The sequence below is a fragment of the Eutrema salsugineum genome, unplaced genomic scaffold (assembly GCF_000478725.1).
Source record: "Eutrema salsugineum unplaced genomic scaffold, Eutsalg1_0 scaffold_7, whole genome shotgun sequence".
Taxonomy (NCBI): Eukaryota; Viridiplantae; Streptophyta; class Magnoliopsida; order Brassicales; family Brassicaceae; genus Eutrema; species Eutrema salsugineum.
Window position 1 is genome coordinate 7,172,462 of NW_006256486.1, and position 27,899 is coordinate 7,200,360.

General features: G+C 39.9%; 2 protein-coding genes and 1 pseudogene across 3 annotated transcripts; all 3 read left to right on the plus strand.

Moving 5' to 3' along the window:
• Positions 1-1,830: 1,830 nt before the first annotated feature.
• LOC18010447 (MATH domain and coiled-coil domain-containing protein At2g05410) lies at positions 1,831-3,482 on the plus strand. Of its 2 annotated transcripts, XM_006393475.2 has the most exons (4): positions 1,831-1,946; positions 2,063-2,223; positions 2,387-2,610; positions 2,898-3,482. In XM_006393475.2, the coding sequence occupies exons 1-4, from the start codon at positions 1,831-1,833 to the stop codon at positions 3,306-3,308; spliced, it is 912 nt and encodes a 303-aa protein (XP_006393537.1). In that variant the 3' UTR covers positions 3,309-3,482. The 2 variants fall into 2 exon arrangements, with proteins under 2 accessions (XP_006393537.1, XP_024006270.1); XM_024150502.1 differs by lacking the exon at positions 1,831-1,946 and having other exon boundaries at positions 2,214-2,291.
• A 10,569-nt stretch (positions 3,483-14,051) lies between these two features.
• On the plus strand, positions 14,052-16,959 carry LOC18010444 (annotated as a pseudogene).
• An 8,542-nt stretch (positions 16,960-25,501) lies between these two features.
• Positions 25,502-27,162, plus strand: LOC112083024. The gene is made up of 3 exons (XM_024150745.1): positions 25,502-25,533; positions 25,619-26,170; positions 26,256-27,162. The coding sequence occupies exons 1-3, from the start codon at positions 25,502-25,504 to the stop codon at positions 27,160-27,162; spliced, it is 1,491 nt and encodes a 496-aa protein (XP_024006513.1).
• The last annotated feature ends 737 nt before the right edge of the window (positions 27,163-27,899 follow it).

The following is a 27,899-nucleotide window of genomic DNA, read 5'->3' on the forward strand; positions in this document are numbered from 1 at the left end:
TATTTATAGAAAAAACAAAGCGCGTGAATTCCGCGTAGACCTCGGGAAGCCGTCCAACAACGCGTGGGATCTGCGGTGAACTGGCTATACCGGACCGCGTCGTTGGCACGCGCCAAAAGAGCGGGAATTTCCTCTCGGAAGACCAACAGTCAGGGTACCCAGGTTAACAAAACGGCTTGGTATTGACTCTTTCCCTCTTGAAACGCCTTGTCGTTAACGAAATGGCTCGGCATTGAATATATTCTCTTGAAACGCCTCGTCGTTAACGAAACAGCTCGGTATTGACTCTTTCTCTCTTGAATCGCCTCCTCGTTAACGGAACGGCTCGGTATTGAATCTGTTCTCTTGAAACGCCTTGTCGTTAACGAAACGGCTCGGCGTTGAATCTGTTTCTTGAAACGCCTCGTCGTTAACGAAACGGCTCGGCATTGACATTCTTTCTTGAGACGCCTTGCCGCTAACAAAACAGCTCGGTACGAGCTTTCTCTCGAAACGCCTCGCCATTTGTTCGGCTCGGCATAACCTCCTCAAATCACCTCGTCATGGGCTATCACTATTTAAAAAAAAAAAAAAATCGCCTCGTCCTTAATCCTGCCTCGGCATCTTCGGTACCATCTCGAACACCTCGGTATCCTCGGCACTCCTTGGGAACGCCTCGGCGTCTTCATTCCCAAAACGCCTCGGCGCCTTCATTCCCAGAACGCCTCGGCGTCTTCATTCCCAAAACGCCTCGGCGCCTTCATTTCCAGATCGCCTCGGCGTCTTCATTCCCAAAACGCCTCGGCGTCTAATTCAGTGGTTTATCCTACGGTCGGAAATAATGGACCTCGTCACTCTCGTCTCCGAAACTGACGAGCTGGGGGGCTAACTGTTGGGGTCGGTTTTCACCCCAAGTAGATAAACCACCTCAGAATGGCTAAGTATGGAAGAAAGATAGCCGTGGTCGCCAAGTGGGAGAGCCGTGGTCGCCAAGTGGGAGAGCCGTTCTCACCAAGACAAGTGGAGAGCCGTTCTCACCAAGACAAATGGGAGAGCCGTGCAGATAGGCCAGTAGGGAGAGCCGTGAAAGGAGACAGGTGGGCCGAGCCGCATCAAAAGAAATGGGCCGAGCCCCACTTCAACACGTTTGGGCCGAGCCGTGTATCGGTGCGGCGGACTAGAACATGTCTCCATGGCAAGTGGGCCGAGCCGTAAAGAAGCTTGGACGGGCCGAACCAAAGCCTTGAGAGATGAAGCCCATGAAAAACCCTAGGCGAGATACAAAGGCGGTCAGCCGCACGAGGCGATAAGGAAATATTCCGAAAATCTCGCCCGAGATTTTCGGCTAGGCGGTTTAGAAAGTTAGTATAAATATATGATTTATGCAATTCATTCCGCCAACTTTGGCAACCCTAAGCAATAAGGACTAAACACTTTACAGCAATAAAAATCCTCTTTCGATCTTACTGTTTCTTGCGATTACCCTAAAACTTTCAGATCCCTTAGTTTCTCTTCACAAATTCTTGGTTGTACGAGTTTTGGCTCACACAGCAATCCTCTGGTCTTGGTAATCAAACTTGGACGCCTTTAAAGCTGTGTCTCTGCACTTGTTTGATCAAACGAAGCGACTGAGAGAAGTATGCAACTCTACTCTTTCATCACGTTGACTCTATTCATTTTGTCAAATGTGGTAACTTGTGAAAGAAAGTAATCTGATTACGATGAATTAAAGTAAAATGTTCCGTAGTGTAGTAGTCTCAATATATTATATATTTTGGTTTTGTTTCTTGATATCGCTGTTTGATTGTTTGAGTTGCAAATTTGATTGTTTAGGAGTCATTATCAAGATCCATGGAGAATCAAACTGATAAGAAGTTCATTTGGGTCAGTTGGGTAATTAAGAACTTCTCCTCTTTGAAATCTGAAAATGTATATTCTCATCAATTCGAGGTTGGTAGCTGCAAATGGTAAGAAGAGAAATTGCCTACTAATGTTTTTTTTACTTCCAAATTAGATTTTACTTTTACAGGATAATCTCTTTCGTTTGCTGATTGTTATCTTATGTTTTTTCTTTTGCTTGCAGGCGTCTTGCGGCCTATCCCAAAGGATATAATAAGGATAATCATTTCTGTCTGTATTTACACGTTGCTGATTCTGAAATTTTGCCCATTGGATGGAAAAGACACGCTAAATTTTCCTTTACTATAGTAAATCAATTCTCCGATAAACTGTCCAAGCTTAGAGGTGATTGTTTCTTGATGATTCATATTTATTTGTTGGGCTGATGCGAGATTTTGATTTCTATATTGTTTGTATGTATAGATTAATTAATGTATCTCGTGTGATATCGTCATGTTTTATTCAGAAATGCAAATCATGAGATGAATTATCGTTTGTGATTTTGCAGAAAGTCAAAAGTGGTTTGATCAGAAGAGTCCTAGCTGGGGGTTTCCACAAATGATTACCCTTACCGAACATAATGCCAAAGAAGGATTTCTGGTGAATGATGAACTCATTATTGTTGCCAAAGTTGATGTTCTTGAAGTTGTAGGTAAATTAGACGTATCAGAGGAATCTTCACCAGTAAATGACACCATATATGTCAAAGGGTTTCAAGTCCTTCCTTCACAGGTCAGAAATATGTTATGAGAAATACAAAAGTTCTTGTTGTTTTTTAGAAATTTCTACCAAAATAGACGCCATCATGTGTTGTACAAGATGTGTTATTTTGTTTGTACTTAAGTAAAGGGAAAATACTTTCCAACACATAGAAAGTGAAAGAATAAATCGTGAAAAGTTATTTTCTTGATATAGACATATAGTTGCAGGCTCAACTCTCAAGAGCTCAAGATATCGTTTTGGTGCCTATTACGTACGCTATGGTTTTACTTTATACAATACTCATTTTCCATTTGCAGGTAGAATCTGTGAACCGTTTGTTTGAAAAACACCAAGATATTGCATCAAAATTTCGTCCAAAGAATCCATTCCTGAAGACGGCGTACATGAGTCTCCTCCTAAGCTTAACACAGGTGTTGTGTCAATCGCCTCAGAAAATCTCCGAAGATGATCTGGCAGAGCAGTATGCTGCTCTGGCATACCTGACAGATGCAGGGTTTGAGTTGGGCTGGTTGGAGAAGAAACTTGATGAAGTAAAAGAAAAGAAGAGTAAAGAGGAGGCTTGTTTGGCACGGCTACAAGAAATGGAGGAACAACTTAAGCCATTGAAGCAGAAGTGCTCAGTCGTCGAAGCTGACATGGATAAGGGGAAGGTTGAGTTGTTGGCAGCTAGAGCTCCTGTCTCCTTGTATGATGACGATGTTGTCTGAAACTTTGAATTCCTAGGAACATTTAGGTTCTGCTAAGTGTTGTCGTTTGTATGCTCGCGCGTCTTGATTTTTAAGTGAGAGCTCTTTTAAATTTAAGAAGAGAGACTTATAAAGGATGCTCCCACATTGTGACAGGAATGAGGAACCAATGGCTTTATCCAATTCCTTTGGTTTACCCGTATTTTTTCTTGGTTGAGCTAATTCAATTGCGGTTTAGTTAATTTGCTTTGTAATTTAAGGATCAGGATCATTTGTGAAGAGTGGTTTTTGGATAATACTGCGTGAGTTTGTGTTTATTATTAGCATCCAATTTAAGTAATAAGACTTTCGTAGGGAAAGCTTGTATGTACGTAAGGGTTTGTATTCGAATGATTTTGTAGAGACTTGTACTGGAGGCTTCCACATTTTCTAAAAAAGTATTTTGTAGAAAATTGATGTCGTATCAAATCACGATGGGCCAGAGTTATTTACATTCGCTAGTCGCTATCTCTGTAACAAGAAGACAAAATTCTGTGACCGACACTGTACCTGCCATAATTTTTTTTTTTTTTGGATGAATGTTAAATTGTATTCAAACCCGAAAAAAAATAGCGTTTCTACATAGTGAATGCGAGCTGTTTATGTAAAAGACAAAGCAGTAAAAGATTACAAAGCTTCGATCATGTTTTTGGTCTTGTTGCAAACCAGAGTTGCAGACCTTCTTCGTAATGAGAGTCTCCCAGCAATCGGATGGCACTCAATTGATTCCTGATACCTTTTTCAATGACCCTTATTAGTGTTGCAGCAGACGTTGTGCTTCCTCCATGCCGTCTTTCATTCCGTTCTCTCCATAGTCTATAAACAGTAGATTGAAACAAATATCGAATGATGAAAGTTTTGATTCGAGTTTGGTAAGAAGTCGAGATGATCCTCACCAAATCCGTCCATTCCACCGTGAAATCCTGAAGCAAAACTCCTCTTGCCAAATTTGACCACACCTGCTTTGAGTAAGGGCATGAGAAGAAAAGATGGCTGCGTGTTTTCAATTGAGCATTGCATAGAATACAGCCAGTGGGAATGTTGGCATTCCAATGTTGCATTCTATCACCAGTACTATGTCTGTCTAACAGGGCAAGCCAGGAGATAAACCCGAATTTGGGGCAGTGGTGAGAAAACCAAATCCCTTTAGCCCAAAGGACTTTTTGAGATGAGGTTCGCACCAAATCCCTCGTAGCTCGAGTGCTGAAAGTTCGTTTATAGTCATTTTCGGTGACTCTCCAGAGATATGTATCCTCAGCGTCAACTTGGTATCGAGTCTTAGCGTGTTCTATTTCATCTTCCACCTTATTCAGTATCGGGTATCTGTGTCTTCGCCTTCTATGATTGAAAAAAACGTCATGCAGAGTCGATGTCTCATCTATTCCCAGGTCAATGAATCCCCTGGGACCTAACAATGTCAACAATTGCCCCATCGATGACCATCTATCGAACCAGAATAGAGCTTTTCCACCATTTCCAGTCTGTACCTTTATGAAATTTGCAGCCATGTCTCTCATTTTCAGAATTTCCTTCCAAATCCACAAACCAGATGCATAGCTCGAACCAGATCTTGGTGTTAACCAGATTGAGTTGTGCTGCATTCTGTTTGCTGAAATCCATCTAACCCACAGAGATGCTTTTGCAGTGATCATACGCCAAAAAAGTTTGAGCTGGGCAACAGTGTTGACGTCTCTCAGATATTTAAGACCCAAACCCCCCTCGTCCTTGGGTCTACATACGTCGCACCAAGACACTTTTGCTTTCCTGGGGTTTAATCGCGGTCCCGACCAAAGGAGAGAAGAACAGAGACTTTCGATCTTTTCAATGCATTCACTTGGTAATTTGTAAACAGACGTCCAAAAATTGGTAAGCCCAGCAATGACAGAAGACAACAATTGCAATCGACCTGCAAAAGATAAGCTCCTAGCTGTCCAAGAGTGCATTTTACTTCTTATTTTATCGATCAAAGGGGTATAATCAAGAGACCACATTTTCTTCGTCAGCAACGGTAGCCCCAAGTAGCGAACCAGCAAAGAGCCGAAATCAAAAGCAAACCTTTGAGCTATACTATCCCGAACGTTCGCAGAAGCACCAGCGAGGTAAAGAGTAGACTTCTCCAGGCTGATACGAAGCCCAGAAATGCTTGCAAACTCATCGAATACCTTTACTATTCCCTCCACCGATCGTGTTTTCCCATCCGAGAAAACCAGCAAGTCATCCGCAAAACAGAGATGTGTCATCTGTAGATTCGAGCATTTTGGATGAAACCCGAATTGCCCTTGAGCAGCCGCTTTGTCCAAAAGTCTAGAAAGCACCTCCATACAAATCACAAACAGGTAAGGCGACAATGAACACCCTTGTCGCAAACCTCGCGTGCTACCGAAATAGCCAGCTAGCTCACCATTTACTTGAACAGAGAACGAAGCAGTGGCTATGCAGAGCCTAATCCAGTGAATGAACCTTTCAGGTAAGTTCAGCGCCTTCAGTATGTTGAGCAAAAAACCCCATTGAACCGTATCAAAAGCTTTCGAAATATCTATTTTGATAGCACATCTTGGGGAGATGAGTTCCTTGTGGTAACCCGCAACTAGCTCCGATGCTAGTAACACATTTTCAATCAGTAATCGATCCTCAACAAAAGCAGACTGACTGGGAGATATGAATCGAGGAAGAAGAGTCTTTAAGCGATTAGCCAGAATTTTCGGGATCAGCTTATAAATCTCATTGCAACAAGCTATCGGCCGAAAATCTTTCATCTGTTTAGCCCCATCCTTTTTTGGAATTAAAGCGAGGATGGTTGAATTAATTCCCTTAGGCAGAAATCCTTTAATGAAAAAAGACTGAATGCCAATCACAAGATCTTTACCGATAATGGACCAGGCCTCCTTGAAAAATTCCACAGTGTATCCATCTGGTCCCGGCGACTTGTTTGTTGCCATTTTAAACAGCACCTCCATGGACAGGTTTGATAACACTTCATCCTTGGCTAACACTTCATCGTGCAGTGAAGATTTACCCAACGCATACGTCTGTATACAGGTGAACTATAATGGTTTCGCATATCCTCCCATAAAGTCCTCCTGTCGTCAGAAAAATTGGAGCCATAGACAAAAGAACATAGAAACTCATCCTCTGCTCCCAGCTCTTTAACCAATACCGTCACCATCTGGTCACTTTATACACAGGGGTGAGCCTCACACCCTCACTCCAGACCACCCAAATCCTCCCCAACCGATGGTATTCATAGTTACTTATGAGCGACCATCCAGGAAATGTCTCCGCTACGATCTCCATTGCCTTATTCTCTGTAACCCGAGTTTCTATCAATGCACCAAAAGAAAAATCCTTCTCTCTACACCAGTCCTTCACAATTTTTTGTTTTCTTTTTTTGTTGAATCCTCTGATATTCCAAAAAAATCCAGACATTAATGATTATTTTTCTTTCGGGGTTTACTCTTCTTCTTCGAACTCGATCCTGGGTTAGGTGTCGAACTAGAAGCAGCTTTTATGAACTTGTGCGTCGTTTTCGATCCTCGAGGTAGAGGAATTCGAGCCACAGCAGTTGTCTCTCCCTTCAAGTTACCCTTCTCAACTCTTCCATCTTGTTTCTCTGATTTCTCGTCATCCTCTGTCTCGACCACTGTGTTGACAGTTTCTTCTGTCTGCTCACTGTCACTTAAAAGAGAAGCAAACCTCGACGGTGAAATGACTTCATCCAACTCGGCGGCTTCTTCCCCTTTTTTACCGTGGCTTCTCGATTTTGCAGGTGATTTAATGATGAGGTAGCAAAGTTAAAGGACGTTGAAAGTGGCGGGAGAAGATCGACGAGGGTGATTAGACCGAATCCAAAATATTTGGACTAAGTCTTCTCAAGGTTTATTTCCTTTATTTTAGCTAATAACTAAGTCTTCTTTGACTCCTAAACTGTAGGACCAGAGTAAGCACGTTGTAATTCAAATTGATGCAGTTTGTTTCCAAGTTTGTAGGAACGACAGTTCCATTTGCTTCTATAAAAAAAGGAAAAGCCAGAAAGAATAAAGGCAGATTGAATTTGCCAACAAAACTCTTGTGTACTTATTGTTTACAGTATTGATTTCTCATATTGTCTACAATCTCTTGGCTTCTGAAGAGGGACCGCATCAACGTGGTATCAGAGCATCCTATCCCAAAATTTTTTTTATAAACACAGTACACAATTACTCGACGACGATCTAAACGTATCTCAAAACAGGTTGCAGCCATGGCGAGTACCAAAGATCGATTGGAAGGGTTGGAGACAAGTTCTGGAATGATGCAAGACGAGATGCAAAGAATGTCAACCGCGATGGTGGACATGAAAGGAGAACTTGATGACAAATTCCGGAAAATGGAGGAGAACTTTACCCGTTTGATGGAGGCCGTCACGAGCAGTCGCGATGACGGAGGATCCAATGCCTCGCGGGGCAGTCGACGACCGGAGCATACTCCACCAAACACCGGTAATGCGCGGGGAGATCAAGTTAATCCCTTCGCACCGATCACCAGCCGACGCGTAAAACTCGAGTTCCCACGATTCTCAGGAGGAGATCCGACCGAATGGGTGAGCAAGGTCAAACAATTCTTCGAGTATCAAGAGATGGCCCCGGAGCAGCACGTCAGTTTCACTTCATTCCATCTGGATGGAGTTGCGAATGAATGGTGGCAGGCGATCTCAAAAGCTCTGCGGGAGGACCAGGTGGAGATCACGTGGGAAGTGTTTGAAGAAGAGCTGTGGGCCAGATTCGGCCCCACAGACGGTGAAGATTTCCACGAAGCACTCTCCCGAGTCCGCCAAACTGGGTCTTTAAGTGATTATCAGCAGGAGTTTGAAAGATTGCAAAACAAGGTACGCGGTTGGTCACAGCAAGCATTAGTGGGAACATTCATGGGTGGACTTCAACCAGAAATTGCCGATGGCATCAGGATGTTCCGTCCCAAAACCTTGAAAGAGATAATCAATTATGTGCGATTGATGGATGGCCAATTGCAGAGGCTAAAACGGATGAGCCCATCCAAACCAGCATTCAGATCTTTCACTCCATCACGACCTATGACCACTCGGGAACCTCAAACACCAACGCAAGGACCAAAGAAACTAAGTTGGGAAGAGTTAAAGAAGAAGCGTAGCCTTGGTCTTTGTTTCAGCTGCGATGAAAGGTATACGCCGGGACATAAATGCAAACAGCCCCAGTTGTTCATCATGGAGGGTGAGCAAGATGATGATATGGATATCGAGGATGACGATGAGATTGACCCAAAACCGGAGATTACGGTGTATGCCTTAGCCGGATGGGATACGGCCAACACTATTCGCATTCAAGCACAGATTCGCAAACAGGAGCTCATCGCTCTGGTTGATAGTGGTTCCACCCATAACTTTATCAGCGAAAAAGCCGCTCGACGACTTAACCTGTCAGTCACACCAATCTCTCCATTCTCGGTGCGAGTCGCCGACGGCAAACCATTGATATGTCGACATCGCTTCGAGGCAGTATCGATACAGATGGGAGGAGCAACTTTTACGGTGACACTGTACGCATTACCCTTGGTGGGCTTGGATTTAGTCATGGGAATTCAATGGTTACAATCTTTGGGCCCAACATTGTGCGATTGGCGAGCACAAACTATGAGATTTCACTGGACCGGACAGGAAATTACGCTGAAGGGAATACAAGCACTGGGCCTCAGGCCCACAACTCAGGAGTCGATGTCCAAAGAAGCCCGACAAGGCCAAACAATTTTTGCGATCAGTATGGCCCATGACGACGAACAGCCCTCACCTGTTCCTGATGAGATGAGATGTTTGGTGACGGAGTTCACCGATCTGTTCGCCGCGCCGTCCCAGTTACCACCGGATCACGCTCAAAGAAGGAACGGACCCAGTCAATGTACGGCCGTACCGTTATGCCTACTACCAAAAAGACGAGATCGAGCGCCAGGTAGCCGAGATGCTTAACGCCGGAATCATTCGGCCGAGTTCAAGCCCATTCTCATCGCCAGTCCTCCTTGTAAAGAAGAAAGATGGATCCTGGAGATTCTGTACGGATTACCGAGCATTGAATGCGGTGACCGTAAAAGATCGTTTTCCAATTCCGACAGTTGAAGACATGTTGGATGAGCTCAACGGTGCCACCATTTTCACGAAGCTTGATCTCACCGCCGGCTATCACCAGGTTCGTATGCATCCGCCGGACATCCCTAAAACGGCATTCCGTACCCACAACGGATATTACAAATATTTGGTCATGCCGTTCGGCCTTTGCAACGCACCATCGACCTTTCAGGCACTAATGAACAATGTTTTCCGGCAGCTGCTTCGCAAATCGGTACTTGTTTTCTTTGACGATATTTTAATCTACAGTGCTTCTTTGCAAGAGCATATTCAGCACGTCAGAGAGGTGTTTTGCATCCTGCGACAACACCAACTTGCTGTGAAATACAAGAAATGTGCTTTTGGCCAGCCTGAGCTGGAGTATCTGGGTCACATCATTTCCGGGGACGGGGTTAAAGTGGATCGAGCTAAGATAGCGGCGATGCTTGATTGGCCAACACCAACCACAGTGACGGAGCTGCGTGGGTTTTTAGGCCTCACCGGATACTATCGCAAATTCGTTCGGGAGTACGGCTTGATTGCACGACCGTTAACCAATCTTTTGCGCAAGGGCCAATTTTCGTGGTCAACCGAGGCGGACAAGGCGTTTTCTGACCTGAAGAAGGCACTCACTACGACGCCTACTCTCGCTCTTCCGGATTTTTCACTTCCCTTTGTGATCCAAACTGATGCATCAGGAGATGGCATCGGGGCTGTTCTGTCACAAAACGGTCGACCGATCGCCTTCATGAGTCGCACGCTGGGAATTACGAAACAGTCATGGTCGACATACGCTCGGGAAATGTTGGCCATTGTTATCACTATACGGATTTGGCGACCATACCTGATCGGCCGAAAATTTACGATTCAGACAGATCAGAAGAGTTTACGGTATTTGCTGGAACAAAGGATACTCACACCAGAGCAGCAACGCTGGATGGGTAAGCTAGTTGGTTTTGATTACGAGATCACCTACAAACCAGGTCGTGCCAACGCCGCCGCTGATGCTCTATCACGAGTCAATGGGAGTCCAACTTTGGCAGCTATTTTTGTTCAACAGTCCTCGCTTTGGAATGATATAAGAGCTTTGAACAAAACGGATCCTTATTTGATTCGCATTGGGAAATTGGCGGAGACAAATCCAGGTCGTCCGTATGAATGGAAGAACGACCTCATTTACTACCACAACAGAGTCGTGGTGCCACCTGCATCTCCTTTCATTAAGCAACTCTTACGGGAACATCACGATACGCCAATGGGTGGCCACTCCGGTGTTCTGCGAACATACCGACGCCTCGCTCCTCAGTTCTATTGGCCATCCATGCATCGCAGTGTCCGTGACTATGTAGCATCTTGCGAGGTATGTCAAAAAGCCAAATATTCATCGTTATCACCAGCCGGTTTACTGCAACCTTTGCCTGTTCCGTCACAAGTCTGGGAGGATATTTCCTTAGACTTTGTCGATGGTTTGCCCAGATCAGACGGAAACACTTTGCTGATGGTGGTGGTCGATCGTTTAACAAAGTATGCTCATCTGATTCCACTCGCTCATCCATATACGGCTCGTGTGGTGGCTAATAAGTTCATTCATCATGTCATGAAACTTCATGGAGTTCCGCGATCTATCGTCAGTGACCGCGATCCCATCTTTGTCAGTTCATTTTGGAAGGAGTTTTGGAAGCTTTCGGGAACGCAGTTGCGTATGTCCACTGCCTATCATCCTCAGTCCGACGGACAGACTGAGGTAGTGAACAGGTGTATTGAGCAATTTTTGAGGTGTTTTGTCCATCACCATCCGAAACAGTGGAGCTCTTTTCTACCCTGGGCCGAGTTCTGGTATAATACGACGTTCCATGCTTCAACGGGTATGTCTCCATTCCAGGCTCTTTATGGTCGCGCACCACCACTCGTTCCAGCATACGAAGTGGGCTCTGCTCGTATTGAGGAACTTGATGAGCAGATGGCTTCCCGTGATGAGCTATTGGCAGAACTTAAACATCATCTGATCACTGCTAACAATCGCATGAAGCAGCTTGCAGATGCGAAACGGAGGGATGTACAATTTGCAGTGGGAGATTGGGTTTTATTGCGCATTCAACCATATCGGCAGAAAACGCTCTTCCGCCGCAGTTCGCAGAAGCTGTCACATCGGTTCTTTGGACCTTTTCAAGTCAACGCTCGAGTAGGAGAAGTCGCTTACCGGCTTACCTTGCCGGAGGGTACCAAAATCCATCCCGTTTTCCATGTCTCGTTGCTCAAACCTTGGATTGGAGAAGGAACACCGGACATGGGAGTACTTCCTCCATTACGTGACAATGGCGTATTAAAGTTACAACCTGCAGAAGTGTTACAGGTTCGATGGAGTCAGGCCGGAGACAAGGACACGGCGGAGGTACGGGTTCACTGGAAGGGACTTCACGCCGATGATGCAACATGGGAACCTTTGGACCAGTTTGAGGTCCGTTTTCCCGATTTCACCTTGAACCTTGAGGACAAGGTTCGTCTTCAGGCGGAGGGTATTGATGAGGTAGCAAAGTTAAAGGACGTTGAAAGTGGCGGGAGAAGATCGACGAGGGTGATTAGACCGAATCCAAAATATTTGGACTAAGTCTTCTCAAGGTTTATTTCCTTTATTTTAGCTAATAACTAAGTCTTCTTTGACTCCTAAACTGTAGGACCAGAGTAAGCACGTTGTAATTCAAATTGATGCAGTTTGTTTCCAAGTTTGTAGGAACGACAGTTCCATTTGCTTCTATAAAAAAAGGAAAAGCCAGAAAGAATAAAGGCAGATTGAATTTGCCAACAAAACTCTTGTGTACTTATTGTTTACAGTATTGATTTCTCATATTGTCTACAATCTCTTGGCTTCTGAAGAGGGACCGCATCATTTAACCTGTTCCCATTTCTCAGCAGGAACTTGGTTTGCCACCTCCTCTGGAATAGAATCCTTCATGGGGCTTTGAATTCCCCTTGGTGATCCCAAACCTGTGTTACTTGGCTTCATTGTTTCTATCTCACTCTGGCCTCCTGTTCCTTCTTTCACCAAACCTTGTGTTGAAACTGGCGAACTTTGTTTCTCATTGAGCTGTTCTGCAATCGGGATCGATCTCCTCCGATTGCTATCTGGTGAATTCTGAGAATTCACATTATCTGTCTCTCGTCGAAGTATCACCTTATCTCCAGGAGTAGCTCTACACTCTGCAGATGTATGACCCCATTTAGCACAAGACACACATCTAGGAGGAAGCCACGGAAATTCATAATGAACCACTGTGTCAACTCCCGTGTTCGACTTGAACCCAAAACACTCAGGTAACTTCTTCTCCAAGTTCACCTCAACAAATACTCTAGCTTCCTCAAAATTCTTTGCCCACAGTGTGTCAGGATGTAGTTTCTTTGGCTCCCCCAAAGGGCTGGTTAAGAAACTCAATCCCTTCCATGTGAACATAGATCGAGGAACGTTTCGCACGACCACCCACATCGGAATAATCTTCATCTCGGGCTGAGCTTCTTCGGTTATTGGGCTCCACTTTGAAACTATCATCGGGACATTTTTAATGCTCCACATCCCTCTACGAAGAACTCTCGCTCTAGTTGATGGATCAGGAATCTTAAACTTTACCGTCGTTTCATCAACGACGAACACATCCACTTTGATCTCTCTGTTTCCCAACGTCCAAATTTTGTTGACTGTCATGTGTATGAAACCCACATGTGGCGCCTTTGAAGCAAACTTTCCAACGATTTGGTTTCTCGTCTTCATCTTCTGCATTATGAACACTAGAAACTTTCGTCGTCACAGTGTGGAGGACTAATATCCTAATACTTCATTGAAGAAAAATCATGTACGAGTATATATGTATATAAACCAGTTACAATCTACCGTATTCTACTCTGTAGCTTGGACATAAAACTTTGAAACAGACTAGGGTAGAGAGGCTTCAGCCACCAGGCTCAATTTTCGACATATGAAGAGCTATCACAGTAGAAAACTTATGATGCAGTGAATGATATAGCTCTATACTCAGCCTCTGCAGAAGATTAAGAAACAACATGTTGTTTGTTTTTTTAGATTTCCATGAAGCAAGAGATTCACCAATGAATATCCAAAAGCCTGTGATGGTGAGGTAACATGAGTCCGGACGGAAATCCCACTGCCATCATTGTCTCGGTGACAACAAAATTGTCGATCTGCCTTTCTCAGCATTTGGGGCTACTGGGCTCTCTATTGAATTTTTTGCTCAATATTGGGTTTTAATTATCGTTTTCCACTTGGTTTCAGTTTGGTTTTAATTTTGCTATATTTATATTAATAATAATGAAAAAGGAATTTAAGGAGTGCGGAGTTCAGGGTTTAGGTAATCAAACTTGGATGCCTTTTAAAGCTGTGTCTCTCCACTTGCTTGAGTACACATTGTCTCGTCTGTGTCTCTGCCTCTCCTTCGAAGCGACTCAGAGAGGTACGTCCTTCTACTCTTCGTTTTGTCATATGTGGTAACAAACTGTTTACGATGCTGTTCCATAGAGTAGTCTCGTTTATTTATTTTGGTTTTGTTTCTAAATATCGTTGTTTTATGGTTTGAGTTACAATTTTGGCTGAATTTGAAAGAAGTTCAATGGGGAATCAAACTGATAAGAAGTTCACTTGGGTGATTAAGAATTTCTCCTCTTTGCATCCCGAGAAAATATATTCTGATCAATTCGTGGTTGGTGGCTGCAAATGGTAAGAAGAAGAAAAGTTGGTTACTAATGTTTTTTTTTTTTGTTTCTTCCAGTTAAGGATTTATAGGATAATCTCCTTCGTCTTGCTGATTGTTTTCTTATGTTATTTAATGTTTTGCTTGCAGGCGTCTTCTGGCCTTTCCTAAGGGAAATAATAATGATAACTGGTTCTCTCTGTATCTAGTCGTTGCTGATTATAATTTTTTGCCTATTGAGTGGAGAAGACATGTTAAAGTTTCCTTTACTATAGTAAATCAGTTTTCGGATAAACTGTCCCAACTTAAAAGTGATTTGTTTCTTGATTATTTTCTCTTTTGGTTAGGCTGCAAAGTTTCATATGTATGTCTAGGGCTGCTGCAAGACTTTTGTGTAAATGTTGTCCAGGGCTTGTTTAGTGATGAACATCATGTTAAATTCACTGGTGAATATCACGTATCATGACATGGAATATGTTTTGTGATTTAGTAGAACCGCAACCCTGCCCCTGGTTAAACCAGGAGAGTCCTTACTGGGGGTTTAAAGAAATGATTACCCTTACCGAACTTAATGCCAAAAAAGGATTTATGGTGAATGATGAACTCAAAATTGTTGTCAAAGTTGAAGTTCTTGAAGTTGTAGGTAGATTAGAGGGAAAACGACGTAATTCCGTATTGTATAGTAACAGATCTACCCAAAGTTTCGACCTCGTCTTAGATCTCCTTATTTTAAAAGTTAATAACGTATATCCCTAATCATAAAGTTTAAAACGTATTTACCCACAAAATAAAAGTTCGAAATTAAAAACCACCTAAACCACAATTTTATTCGGTTTACCTTAAACCAAAAACAATTTAACCACTTAAAACCAAATATAAATTTGATAAAAACTGATAAACCAAATTATGACTCGATTCAAATAAGCAAACCGAAATTAAACCAACCTAAAAACTAAATCCCATAAATCCCCAAAGTAAACCCAAAGCCCTAGTTCAAATATGTAAAAGAATGTGACAAATTCGACAATCCAAACCTCAAATATGGAATCTCACTCATTGTCGTCTCCGCAGTAACGTTTTCTGCGTGCCTGTTAAATTGTTTCAACCAATTTCTTCAATTCTTTTAGTATTTCGTGAATTAATAAGACTCCATCTCCAACATCATTTTCAAATATATTTTGCAGTTTTTGCTTCATTGAGAATTTTGCATTTCTTATTCAAGTTATTGTATATGTATGCAGGAAAGATGTTTAAACACTATTATAAGAACTGAGTTTACAGTGCGAAGAACAAGATTTGGATTTCTCAAACATACTCAAACAAAGTTGATACAAAATTGATACAATTTTGACTCTAATCAAAAGCTCTCGATACACAACCTACGTTACTCATTATCATAGAAGAGAAATTTTTTTTTCTTTTTTGCTTTCAACTACCCAATTTGAAAGCATCAACAAAGAGACCCAAAAAAACAACAGCTTTCCAGAAATTCATAAATACAACAAAAGACTGTAACTTCCCATACAACATTGAATAAGATGGCATCTATAAGCATACTGATTCCTTCAACGAGGTCTCACCACCACGAATCGTCGTCGCTGCAGTCCGCAGCTGAAGCTTAAGGGAGTGAAGGGGAATATCGGACGGTCGTAGTAAGCCTTCTGCGAGTGACTTTTCGGCAAACGTGAAGAGAAATTTTAGAGCGAAGGGGAAGATTGACGCCGATTTAACGCACTTTAATGGAAGAGCCATGTGAGAGAAAGAAAGAGAGAAAGGGTCTGTGAGCGTGATTTTGAAGAATTATGAAAGCATTATTTTTTTCTTTCTTTCGTGGTGGAGTCGGTGTGAAGCAATCTGTGAATTGTGATTCAGTCCTGTTTCTCTAGTATTGTTTGATTGGGGAAATCTATGCTGCGATTGATGATTACCGGTGAAGAAGAAGAATAATAACGGGTCGGGTTTGGTGTCAACTCGGGTCGGGTTTGGGGATCAAATTTTAGTTTGGGCGTGTTTTTATTTGATTTGATATCGGTTACGAGGTTTTATATCTGGTTAAGCTTTTTAACCATTTAAACCAATATTTCTAATTGAGGAGAAATACGTTTTTAACTTTCAAAAAAATAGAGAGATTTAGGACTGAGGTCAAAAGTTTAGGTGAATTTATTACTATATTATACTTCTGATGGGGAAATACGTCGTTTTCCCTAAATTAGATGTATCAGAGGAATCTTCTCCAGTAATAGAAACCATAGATGTTAAGGGGTTTCAAGTTCTTCCTTCACACGTTAGAAATTATGAGAAGCTCATTTTCTTGATGTAGTTACCATTTACAAGCCTCAAGATATGGTTTGTGGGTCTATTAAGATATGGTTTTGTGGGCTCTCAAGATATGGTTTTACTTAAGATATCCATTTTCCACTTGCAGGTAGAATCTGTAAACCGTTTGTTTAAAAGACACCAAGATATCGCATCAAAATTACGTGCAAAAAATCCATTTATGAAGATGGCGTACATGAATCTCCTCCTAGGCTTAACCCAGACAATGTGTCAATCGCCTCAGGAAATCTCCAAGGATGATATGGCAGGCCAATATGCTGCTCTAACATACTAGAAAGAGGCAGGGTTCAGGTTGGATTGGTTGGAGATTAAACTTGATAAAGTAAAGGAAAAGAAGGAGAAAGAAGAGGCATTGAAGCAGAAGTGCTCAAACCTGGAAGCTCAAATGGTAAAGGCGAAGGCCGAGTTGTTGGCAGCTAGAGCTCCTCTCTTCTTGTACGATGACGATGATGATGAGGTCCCTATCATATTTAAGAGGATGAAGAGATAATAGGACGTTCCCACATTTTAATTTGCATAAATGTGTTTTGTACCTATGTTCTTTCCTGTCAAATTAACTTTTAATTTAGTTCATGTTGGTGCTGAATAATAAAATCATTGGAGATAGTGATTATGAAACAGTAGACGTCAATGGGTTTCATGTTCCTTTTTTCAGAGGTCAATGCACCGTCCAAATAAGCAACTGCTCAAAACAGCGTAGATACATGACCTAATTTGTGATGGTCGCCTCACACAAATGAAGTTTAGATGACGCAGAAATTAAACACGCTTATCGGAAGTTGTAGGGTTTGCCTTGGACTGGTTTAGGTTGAAGCTTGTGAAAGTTAACGTGAACAAGAAGCAAGAGCAAAACAGTAGCGCCTGGATGAGAACTGGGAAAGAGGTGCAGAAGCAAAGTATAAGCTAGGTTTTGTTGTACATTGCGAACAAACTGGTGGATGAGAGGGAAGTGGAGTTTCCACATTTTCTGGAGACTTGTCTTGGAAGTTGGAAGTTTCCATAATTTATCGAGAAGTATTTTGTGTAAAAATGATGTCTTTGTGTCTGAAGAAAGAGTAGCTTGATGTCGATACGAATAATATCCATCAGTCTTGCAATGTTCTTAAGCTACTCTGCAAGAGCACTGATGTGCAGTTCTAGTATGTAGGGGTCGAACCACAGAGACAAGAGATCACTCAATAAACCTTATAGAGATCGAATTACGCTAAGCTAAACAATGAGAAATAAAAACAGCAATGCAGAGAAAATAAATAAGCAACAGAAAAAGGATGTAAGTTCGATTGGAGAATGATTAGGTCTAGGGCGTTTTTCGGGAGATCAATGAATGCAGATCAACTTAACAAATCAGGGTTCAAGTTTAAACACGGTTCTTGAACTCAAAACACAGAATTATAATTAACCAACTTCCGTTGTGAGAATTATCTAAGTTAAAATCATAGAATTCCAAATTCCTTTGCAAATCCTACAGATTTAAACCAGCCTTAATGCACAAATTCGATATGTTCACAAAGCATCTAAACCAAATTGCTTTGCGAATAGCTACTTTGCTCACCCTAAGTTCTTTCCAGTTATTCAATTACACTTCCGTGTCAATCAATTAACTTAAGATCTAAGTTCTAGGTGATCAATCCAGAATTAGCTTTAAGAACAACCTATGGTGAAGAACAAATCAGATTATGAACCCTAACTAGCAAGTTAATCAAACATTCAGAGAAAACCCTAATTAAACCCTAAACCTAACAGGTGATCTACTCAGACATGATTATTGGAACAACAAACATGATGAATAGAAAGCAATAGATTAAATCGAAATAGATAAAGGGGTTCGAAATCTTCTCTCTAAACGGACAGAGTTCAGACTTGTCTCCCCTAGCTCTCAAAATCGCCAAAAGCAAAAACTCAGAGTATCTCTCTCTCAAAAATCTAAGGTAAGGTTCAAAAGAGACTAAAAACCCTATTTATATCTCTAAAACACGTCTTGGGCTTCTTTGGAAAACTTCTGGGCCCAACTCCTTCTTCAAATAGGAAACAAAATTCTCCTTTTCCTTATTTCTCTGACAAGTGTCGAGTGTCACTCTCCATGGTGTCGAGCGACACTAAAGCACAAAATCCATCCTTGACGAATTTGATCCTGATTAAGCTCCAAAGTGCTCCAAAATCTCCAGTTAAGCTCCAAACGTACCTAAGACCTGAAAAGATTCCAAAAGACTCGAAAGATACTAAAAAGACTCTATAAATAAGACCTATATCATGGTCAAAAACCATAAAAACCATGATATATCACACCGCATTCCATATTTGTTTTTATTCTTTACTTTTGACTTTTTATATATAGAAATATATACACGGTATATATTTAATGGTAGCTAGATCTTTCTCTAGGTCTTACTGTACGTTTTAACAAATCTCTATCACTTCGATCAGCAAACAAAACGATCATGATTTCAGATTCCACCCCGATTATTCTCAACCTTGAGATATTGTCGAGATTACCTGCAAAGTCAATCACAAGGTTTTGTTGAGTGTCGAAGCTATGGGGTTCCGTATTTCACCATCCAGTATTAGAATGTAAACCAGATTATAATTGATTTATAATAGGTTGATGTAAACCAGACTTAACCAGATCATAGAGTTACATATAAATCATTGTAACAAACATTTCACATTAATAGAACACTAGTTAACTTTCTCGTGCCTTGCGCGAACTGATATAATTTTCATTTGATTGTTTGAAAATATAATAGAAGTTTGGATTCATTTGTTTTTCATTCTTGAATATATTTGTTTGTTAGATTTCATTGCATTTTAATGTTGGAAGACATGATCGTGAAAACGGTATACAATAGAAGAGAATAAATAAAAACATAGTAGTATCTAAATAATTTAGTTTAAATAGTTTTGAGATCTTTTGATCACTGTTCTATGTATTTTAGACGCAATTTTTGGAAGTACCGTATGAATTTATTCGATTTTGATCACAATTTTATGTGTTTTAAACATCAAAAATACCATCATTCCATTAGTTATTTTCTAAAACCTTTTTATTAGAGTTTTTTTTTTAATTTCATTTTTTTTTGTTTTGAAAAAAAATTCCATTATTTTTAAAATAATTTCCATTTTTTGTTTCTTTTAATATTTTTGTTAGATATTTTTTAAATTTTGGAAACATAAGAAATGATAAATAGTAAGAGATAGATTTTTTTTTATATATATAAAAAACGTTTTTGTTAATTTTTTTAAAAAATTTTGGTTATATATAATTTTAAAAATAGTTGGATTGACTATGAAATTAAACATTAAACCATAATAATTTAGACCGGTTTGTTTTGAGTTTTTTTTTTACACATCATCAGATAAAAACCAATAAAAAATTGACACGTAATTTCAAAATATGGCTAAACGGTCTTTTTACAACCGAAATTCATTATGGAGCTGACACGTAAGCGAAAAGCTGTGAAAATCGCTGTGAGCATGACACATAAGCAAATTACTATACAAATATGTTTTAAACATCATAAATACCGTCATTCCATTAGTTGTTTTTAAGCCTTTTTATTAGATTTTTTTTTAAATTTCATTTTTTTTTGTTTTGAAAAGAAATTCCATTATTTTTTAAATAGTTTCTATTTTTTGTTTCTTTTAATATTATTGTTAGATTTTTTATAAATTTTGGAAACATAAGAAATGATAAATAGTTAGAGAAAGATTTTTTTTTATATATATAAAAAACAAACGTTTTTGTTAATCTTTTTTTTTTTAATTTTGGTTGTATATAATTTTAAAAATAGTTTGATTGACTATGAAATTAAACATTAAATCATAATAATTTAGACCGCTTTGTTTTAAGTTTTTTTACACATTATCAGATAAGAACCAATCAAAAAATGACATGTAATTGCAAAATATTGCTAAACGGTCTTTTTACAACCGAAATTTATTATGGAGCTGACACGTAAGGGGAAGGCTGTGAAAATCGCTGTGAGCGTGACACATAAGCAAATCACTATACAAATAAGTATATAGATAAATAATATTTCTTCATCTTCTTCCTCTCGATTCAATTCCACTAACATGGTATCAGAGCTTTTGAGCTCAAAAACTCAATCGATTCCCTTCTTTTTCGTTCTTCTGCTTCTCTTTTTGACCTAGATTAACTCGGAGATTCTCCCGGTTAATCAATTTCTTGATTTCATTAATTGATTCTCGTGCTATTCCACCGTGAATCTTTGATATCTCGAAATCTTCTTTCTTTCTCTCGAGCTTGGAATGAAGATGTAGCTGCATCTGAAGTAGACACCTTTTCATACCTGGCAGCATCTATTGAGAGTGGATTGCGGTGTCAGTGGAACTGGAGCACGAAGTAACACGAGCTTGGAATGCGGATCAATTTATCATTGGAACGCAGGAGAATGTGGCGCTGGACTTGTAGCTGAGCTGGACCAATAGGAATGAAAACTTTGGAAGAGAGCGGAGCTGGACGAGCGTAGCAGAGTGGATCGAGAAGAATGAAAGATTTCCTTAAACATGAGAAAGTTTAAGGAAATAACAAATATACACCAAGATCAAGAAAAGGGATCTGGGGTGTAGAGTTTTGGCATGTAGAACCGCATAGTCTACTAGGTATAAGTAGACGGTGTTGAAGCATTATATGTTCTTAACACAATTACTAGAGAGCACTGCTGAGAGATTCGTGTATCAGAGTTTGCATCAAGGGTTAATTGGTTTTCTAGGAGAGTTCTGAGATCAAGTACAGATCGAAGAACATGGAAGACTAGTGCAACAGATCAAGGTGTGTCTTGAGTCTGTCTTAAATCGTGTTATGAAAACTTGTATGATTTGATTAACAGATTTACTAGTAATAAAGTTTCAAGTAAAAAAACTCTGTGTTAAGTTGTGTCTTTGTTCTTGATATTCCGGCTCTTGCATTTACAATTGGTATCATAGCGGTCATCTGTAATTTGTAAACAAGTGAGATCCTGAGGAGATGGAGAGCTATCAAGAACTTGTGAAAGATTCTGGAAAGCGAGGATGCGCTTACTCATCAGAGAGATTGATCCCTTGGCGTGGAAGGTGGTTCTGGTCAAGTGGGAATAACCAAAGAAGAAAAGTGCCGCAGGAGCTGACGAGCCCATGTCAATAGAAGAATGGATCGATGATGAAAGCAAGAAGTACAAGTAAAAATCAAAGGTGTTGATGGCCATTCATTGCAGTATATAAGCAGAAACCATCAAACTGATATAGGGTTGTGAGACAGCTAAAGAGGCTTGGAACGTACTGCTGATAACACCTGATTTTGACCACTTTTATGGATCACTTTCAATGTCTTTATGCAAGTGTTTTCACTCAGTATTAAAGGTTTTTAAGTGATTTCCATGTTTTAGAGTTTCAAAAGAGTTTTCAGGATATTTTCACAAAAGAATGCACTTGAAAGCAAAAAGCACAACTTTGGATAAATTTGGACCGTCGGAAGTTTGGGAAACAATGGAGGCTTTCCCACCGTCCGATCATCCCCAAATGTTTACAAAATATAGAAGAGACAACCAGCGTTCCAATGCAAGTGGAATCAGAGCAATCCAACGGTTAGATCTCCAGATATGGTCGATGCACTGAAAGCAAATCAACACAGTCGGAAGCTCACCCGCGGTCAAAAATCATCTGCCGGGGGTGCGACATTATAGACCACGAGGAGCTTATTTCCGAGCCTCAAAAGCCTATTTTAAATCCCAATTCATTCCCATCATTATTCCTGCAAGCCCTAGGCGTTCCTGAGGTCTCAAGACACTATATAAACCTCTTTTAAGTTATTTAGAAGGGTGTGCCACATTTTGCCAGGAACCCTAGAGAGAGAGAGAGACTCGCCGTAAAGAGGAGCCACCGAGAGGGGCACCATCGGCCCTCCTGCTTCATTTTTTTCTTCGTTTCTAACCTTTGTCTATTTCGATTCTCTGCAATTCTAAATACTTTTGTGATGTTGAGCTCAACTATGTCTGAGTAATTTCCCAGTTGGGTTTTCAAGAGATTTTTCAAATGGAATTTCATGTCTTGATCATATGCTTTGTTTGATTTAGGGTTATTAATCTTCTAGGAGTCTTTCGTTCATTCTTGTTCCCTATGCTGTTTCTGTTGCTAGCTGCTTAGAAACCGATCTCAGTAATTGGAGCCACGAGAGTGTTGTATCGAATTACCAGACCTAGAAGTGATCGAGCGAAGTCGCTGTAGAAGAAGAAAGTTACCTATAAAGAATCGCGAGCGTGGACGAATTCTGTTTTTAATGCATGATCTTATTCGCGGCATGAGAGCGAGAGTTAATTGCCGAGTTGAGTGATTTGTTGATTAGGGTTGCGAGAGTTGGCTAATCATACACGCGCCTATTCGAGTTTGGGATCCTCACTAGATGATTACCTTTATCGATTTGTTTATCTTTTGATCAGTTCATGAACCCCAGCGGAAATCCTTTAGACCCAGCGTTTAGTTCTTATTGTTTTACAGCCTTTTCATTTCATTTGCATTTAGATTTAGTGATACCAAAACCAAAAATCCCCATTTTGCTTGTTCTACTAGTCTAAAGTTTTGATTGATTCGTATTGAAATCTCAAAATCTCTATGGTTTGACCCCTAAATACTACAGCGTACATCTGTGCACTTGCTGATATTTAGGGTTATAAATTTAAAACGTGAAACTAGAAGTAACCCTTGATTCTCTTAGCATCAAATTTTTGGCGCCGTTGCCGGGGATTTTGATTCTTTTCATTGCGAATCTCTGCCTAGTTCTATAGAACTCTTTCTAATTTTTATTTTTCTTTGATTTTTTTAGGTACTTTTTCGATGAGGGGTCGGGAACATATTTCGATCTTCTCGCTGGGAGCACCCTTTTCTAGATGGTGATCCATCTGATGACGAGCTTAGTGATCCAATCAATGATGGCAATGAAGCGATTGGAGAACCAAAATATGCCAAGAAGGGAGGACAACTGATTAGAGAATGCGACGCAGCCCACAAACTCTTTGCAGATAGGCAAGCAATTAGACCACCTTTGCCTAAGGATGGCGACTCTGAAGCTAAGATACAATAGATTAGCTATCTCAAAAAGTACAATGGTTTTCTTACAGAACACCCAATAGATCATTTAAATTTTTTTGAAGAACTGTGTTCAACCATAATGAGAAATACAGACTACCATATGTGCGTCCTGTTTCCATTCTCTCTCACTGGTAGAGCTAGTAAATGGCTTAAAAGATGAACATGATAATGTGGATAGGTTATGGACAATGTCAAATGCATATCCATGTCGAATATATGAATGACAACATATACATGCAATCGTGTCCATGTTATATGTCCATCATGCATCATCCACATCATATTTTGTGAATGGATATCTAAGTAGATTTCTATTTTTTTTTTTAAATTTTTATAAAGGTTATTTGTAAAGTTTCTTGTTTAATAAATAAAGTATAGCATAATGGGTCTTAAAACAATGATTAAATAAAATTAGAATTCATTCTAATGTTTTATATCTTTCATAATACAGAAAAATACAAAATAAAACAGAAAGGGAAAATTAATTATTGTTTTTAAAATCTGGGTTTACACTACAAAAAAATTGCACATTAATAGCATATCGTAATAGCACGAATTGCAAAACTGCTATTGAAGATACGTTTGTAAGTTCTGAAACTTATAATAGCACTTAAACAATGCTGAAATAAAATTATAATAAGCGGGAACCAAATTTTGATAATCCGCCAATACTTAGACAAAAAAAAACACTTATGCGCCATTTTTCCCTTTATCGAAAACACGTAGACAATTTCCCCCTTTTATCGAAATTTCCCTAAAACCTAACCATCTTCGACAAAATCTTTGTCGACCCTCAAAATTCGACAAATCCTTCGCCGCCGCAACCACTACTTCTTCGCCGACCCTAATTCGTCCGTCTGAAGTGAACAGTGAGCTGAAATCGAGCGAAGGCATGTATTTCTTATCCTGATTTCTTTCTTCCTCACTCTAATTTCCTAATTTCGCGCTTAAGTAGATTACTTTTGACCAATTTCTCTGTTTATTAGAATCGATAATCTGTCTTTTGTTTCTGGAAGTTTCGATTTAAGCTAGGGTTTATTAGAATCGATAATCTGTCTTTTGTACTTGTTATTTCGCTCTGCATGCCTCTGTTCCTCGAGTTGGTGGACAATGTACCATCTAATTTTGATGAAACTGGAGATTAAGAACGAAAATTTTGGTTTATAGATGTAACTCATAACTTTGAACCTGCGCTGTTAGTTGCAATTGATATATTACACTTTATAAAGCATGGAATTTTCACATAACTCATCACTTTAGTTTCTGTGTGACTTCAGTTTAAGGAAGTTTCGATCTTACATAGGTTTTTCAGAATTGACAGTAAAAGAATGTTTGCACGAGATCTGTTATCTCTCTTTTATCTGCTTTTTGGTGTATCACCGTCTAGGAGTTTAGCCGTAGCTGTTTACGTTTAATTATCTCTATATCTCATAGTTGTTTCTGTTAAACTGCATGCATATTCTCTTTACTTATACAAATCATGTTATTCTTTTGCAAGTGCTGATCAATGCAAGATTTCTGGAATTGAAGCTTTATCTTTACCATAATCACAGGGCCACAGGTTAGCCCCGTATATCCCAATTTGAAGTGTTATATGAGTTTAGTTATTTGGCTGTGTGCTTTGTTTTTGGTGTTTATGGTATTATTATGATAAATGTAATTGCGTTTGCGAGCTTTATATATTTGCTGTAAAAGAGCGTTACTTTCAAATATTGGATATACAGATCATTCACTATATTTTTTGTTACTTGGTAATTGGTAATTGCTTAATTGTTCTGCAATTGAGTTACTTGTTTGATATTTTCCTGTTTGTTCATTGTTATGGCACTGAGTTACTGGTTACTGGTTTGATATTGATTAGTATCTGCTATTGTTATATTTCTCGATTGTTTTGATACTGAGTTTTAAATTGGTGTATCACACTAAAGGTTTTACGTAACTTAGTACATATAATGGTGGAGAAGGCATGGGTACATTTTAGCAGGTATTAAAATTGATCAATATAAGTTAGGTTCTGTGGGATTTTGTAGATTTTAAGTTTTTTTCCCCATTTATTTCTGTGTTTGAAGAGCGGATCCTGCTTATGAAAGTGGGGCTCGACATTTTGTACGATCTGTGGCTGCTGCATTAGGAGACTGCAGTGATCTGATGATATGTCCGTGTATTGATTGTCGAAATATAGTTCATCAATCAGGTAGAGTTGTAGTAGAGCATCTTGTCACAAGGGGAATGGATGAGGCTTATAAGATTTCTAGGTATTGGTATCATCATGGGGAAGTGATTTCAGAGTCTGAAAGTGAAACCAACTTCAATCATCAATGGAATGATGAGATTTTTGGATTGTATAGAGCTGTTGAGTATTTCGAAGAAGAGTATGATATTAAGGATTACTTATGTGAGGATGACAATGGTGAAGATAAGAGGGAAGATGACTTCTATGCGAAGCTAGCAGATGCTGCAACTCCTTTATACCCAAACTGTGTAACCGATAGCAAGCTGTCAGCCATTGTCAAACTGTTTAGATTGAATACCCAAAATGGCTGGTCCGACAAGAGCTTTAATGATCTGCTAGAGACATTAAAGGAGATGTTGCCCAAGGATAATGTGCTTCACACCTCATTGTATGATGTGAAAAAGTTTTTTCAAATCTTTTGATATGGGTTATCAAAAGATACATGCTTGCGTAAATGATTGTTGTCTGTATAGAAAGAAGTACAAGACCTTAGATAGTTGTCCCAAATGCAAGGCTTCAAGGTGGAAGACTAATACCCAAACTGGTGAGGTAAAGATAGGTGTTCCAGAAAAAGTACTACGGTATTCTCCGATAATTCCCCGGTTGAAAAGGATGTTCAGGTCTGAGGAGATGGCTAAAGAATTAAGATGGCATTTCACTAACAAGAGCAGTGATGGAAAACTGCGTCACCCGGTAGATTCTGCGACTTGGGATCAAATGAACCACAAATACCCATCCTTTGCAGCAGAAGAGAGGAATCTGAGGCTTGGACTTTCCACTGATGGATTCAATCTGTTTGACATGAAGAATAATACTTATAGTTGCTGGCCTGTGCTGTTGGTAAATTATAATTTTCCTCCTAACCTATGCATGAAGGAGGATAATATCTTACTCACATTGCTTATCCCTGGTCCACATCAGCCTGGTAATAGTATTGATGTTTATTTAGAGCCCCTCATAGAGGATCTAAACCATCTGTGGAACAATGGAGAGTTAGCATATGACGCTTACAGTAAAACTAGTTTTACTCTTAAGGCGATGCTTCTCTGGACTATTAGTGACTTTCCTGCCTTTGGAAATCTAGCAGGCTGCAAAGTAAAGGGCAAAATGGGCTGTCCTTTATGTGGGAAAAACACTGATAGTATGTGGTTAAAGTTTAGCAGAAAACATGTGTATATGTGCCATAGAAAGGGTTTGCCACCAACTCACAGTTACCGGGGAAAAAAGGCTTGGTTTGATGGAAAGGTTGAATATGGGAAAAATGGAAGAATATTAAGTGGTCATGAGATTTATAAAACCCTTAAGAATTTCAAAATGGATTTTGGAAATCTGAAGGAATCTGCAAAGAAAAAGGAAGGAGATTACTCGCTTATAATCTGATGATGAGGATATCTCCAGTGAATCCGAGGAAGAGGAAGAAGTAGAAGTAGATCAAGAGGAGTTATTGAGATGGAAGAAAAGGTCCATATTTTTCAAATTTCTTACTGGGAGGTTCTTTTTCTGTTTTTAATTGCTTCTTTTTATCAGATTTTATCATTTAATTTGTTTGACTTTAGTTTTGACTCAATTTTTTTTTTTTTTTGATTAGGACCTCCCGGTAAGGCATAATTTGGATGTAATGCATGTAGAGAGAAATGTGGCAGCAAGCATTGTCTCCACATTGTTGCATTGTGGGAAATCTAAAGATGGTCTTCAAGCTCGCAAAGACCTGCACATCTTGGTATTAGGAAAGATTTGCACCCAACTATCCAAGGAAAAAGAACTTACCTTCCAGCAGCACCATGGTCTTTGTCCAAGTTAGAGAAGAAAGTCTTTTGTAAGCGACTCTTTGATTTTAGAGGTCCAGATGGATATTGTTCAAATATATCAAGGGCAGTATCTTTAGAGGACTGTAAAGTAAGAGGACTTAAATCACACGACTACCACGTGTTGATGCAACAACTTCTGCCAGTTGCACTTAGAGGATTATTGCCTAAAGGTCCTAGGATAGCCATCATACGCTTGTGCGCATTCTTCAATCAACTGTGTCAGCGAGTTGTTGATGTATCTCAGATATCAGGAATGGAAGCTCAGTTAGTTGAAACTTTATGCATGTTTGAAAGATTTTTTCCACCGAG

Excerpts from the sequence above, each read along its gene's own strand:
- LOC112083024 (XM_024150745.1), top strand. The coding sequence starts at position 25,502 with ATGGTGGAGAAGGCATGGGTACATTTTAGCAG. Across the intron at positions 25,534-25,618 it reads GCATGGGTACATTTTAGCAG|AGCGGATCCTGCTTATGAAA; the intron begins GTATTAAAATTG and ends CTGTGTTTGAAG. Across the intron at positions 26,171-26,255 it reads AATGTGCTTCACACCTCATT|AAAGAAGTACAAGACCTTAG; the intron begins GTATGATGTGAA and ends TTGTCTGTATAG.
- LOC18010447 (XM_006393475.2), top strand. The coding sequence starts at position 1,831 with ATGGAGAATCAAACTGATAAGAAGTTCATTTGGGTCAGTTGGGTAATT. Across the intron at positions 1,947-2,062 it reads GAGGTTGGTAGCTGCAAATG|GCGTCTTGCGGCCTATCCCA; the intron begins GTAAGAAGAGAA and ends TTTTGCTTGCAG. Across the intron at positions 2,224-2,386 it reads TAAACTGTCCAAGCTTAGAG|AAAGTCAAAAGTGGTTTGAT; the intron begins GTGATTGTTTCT and ends GTGATTTTGCAG.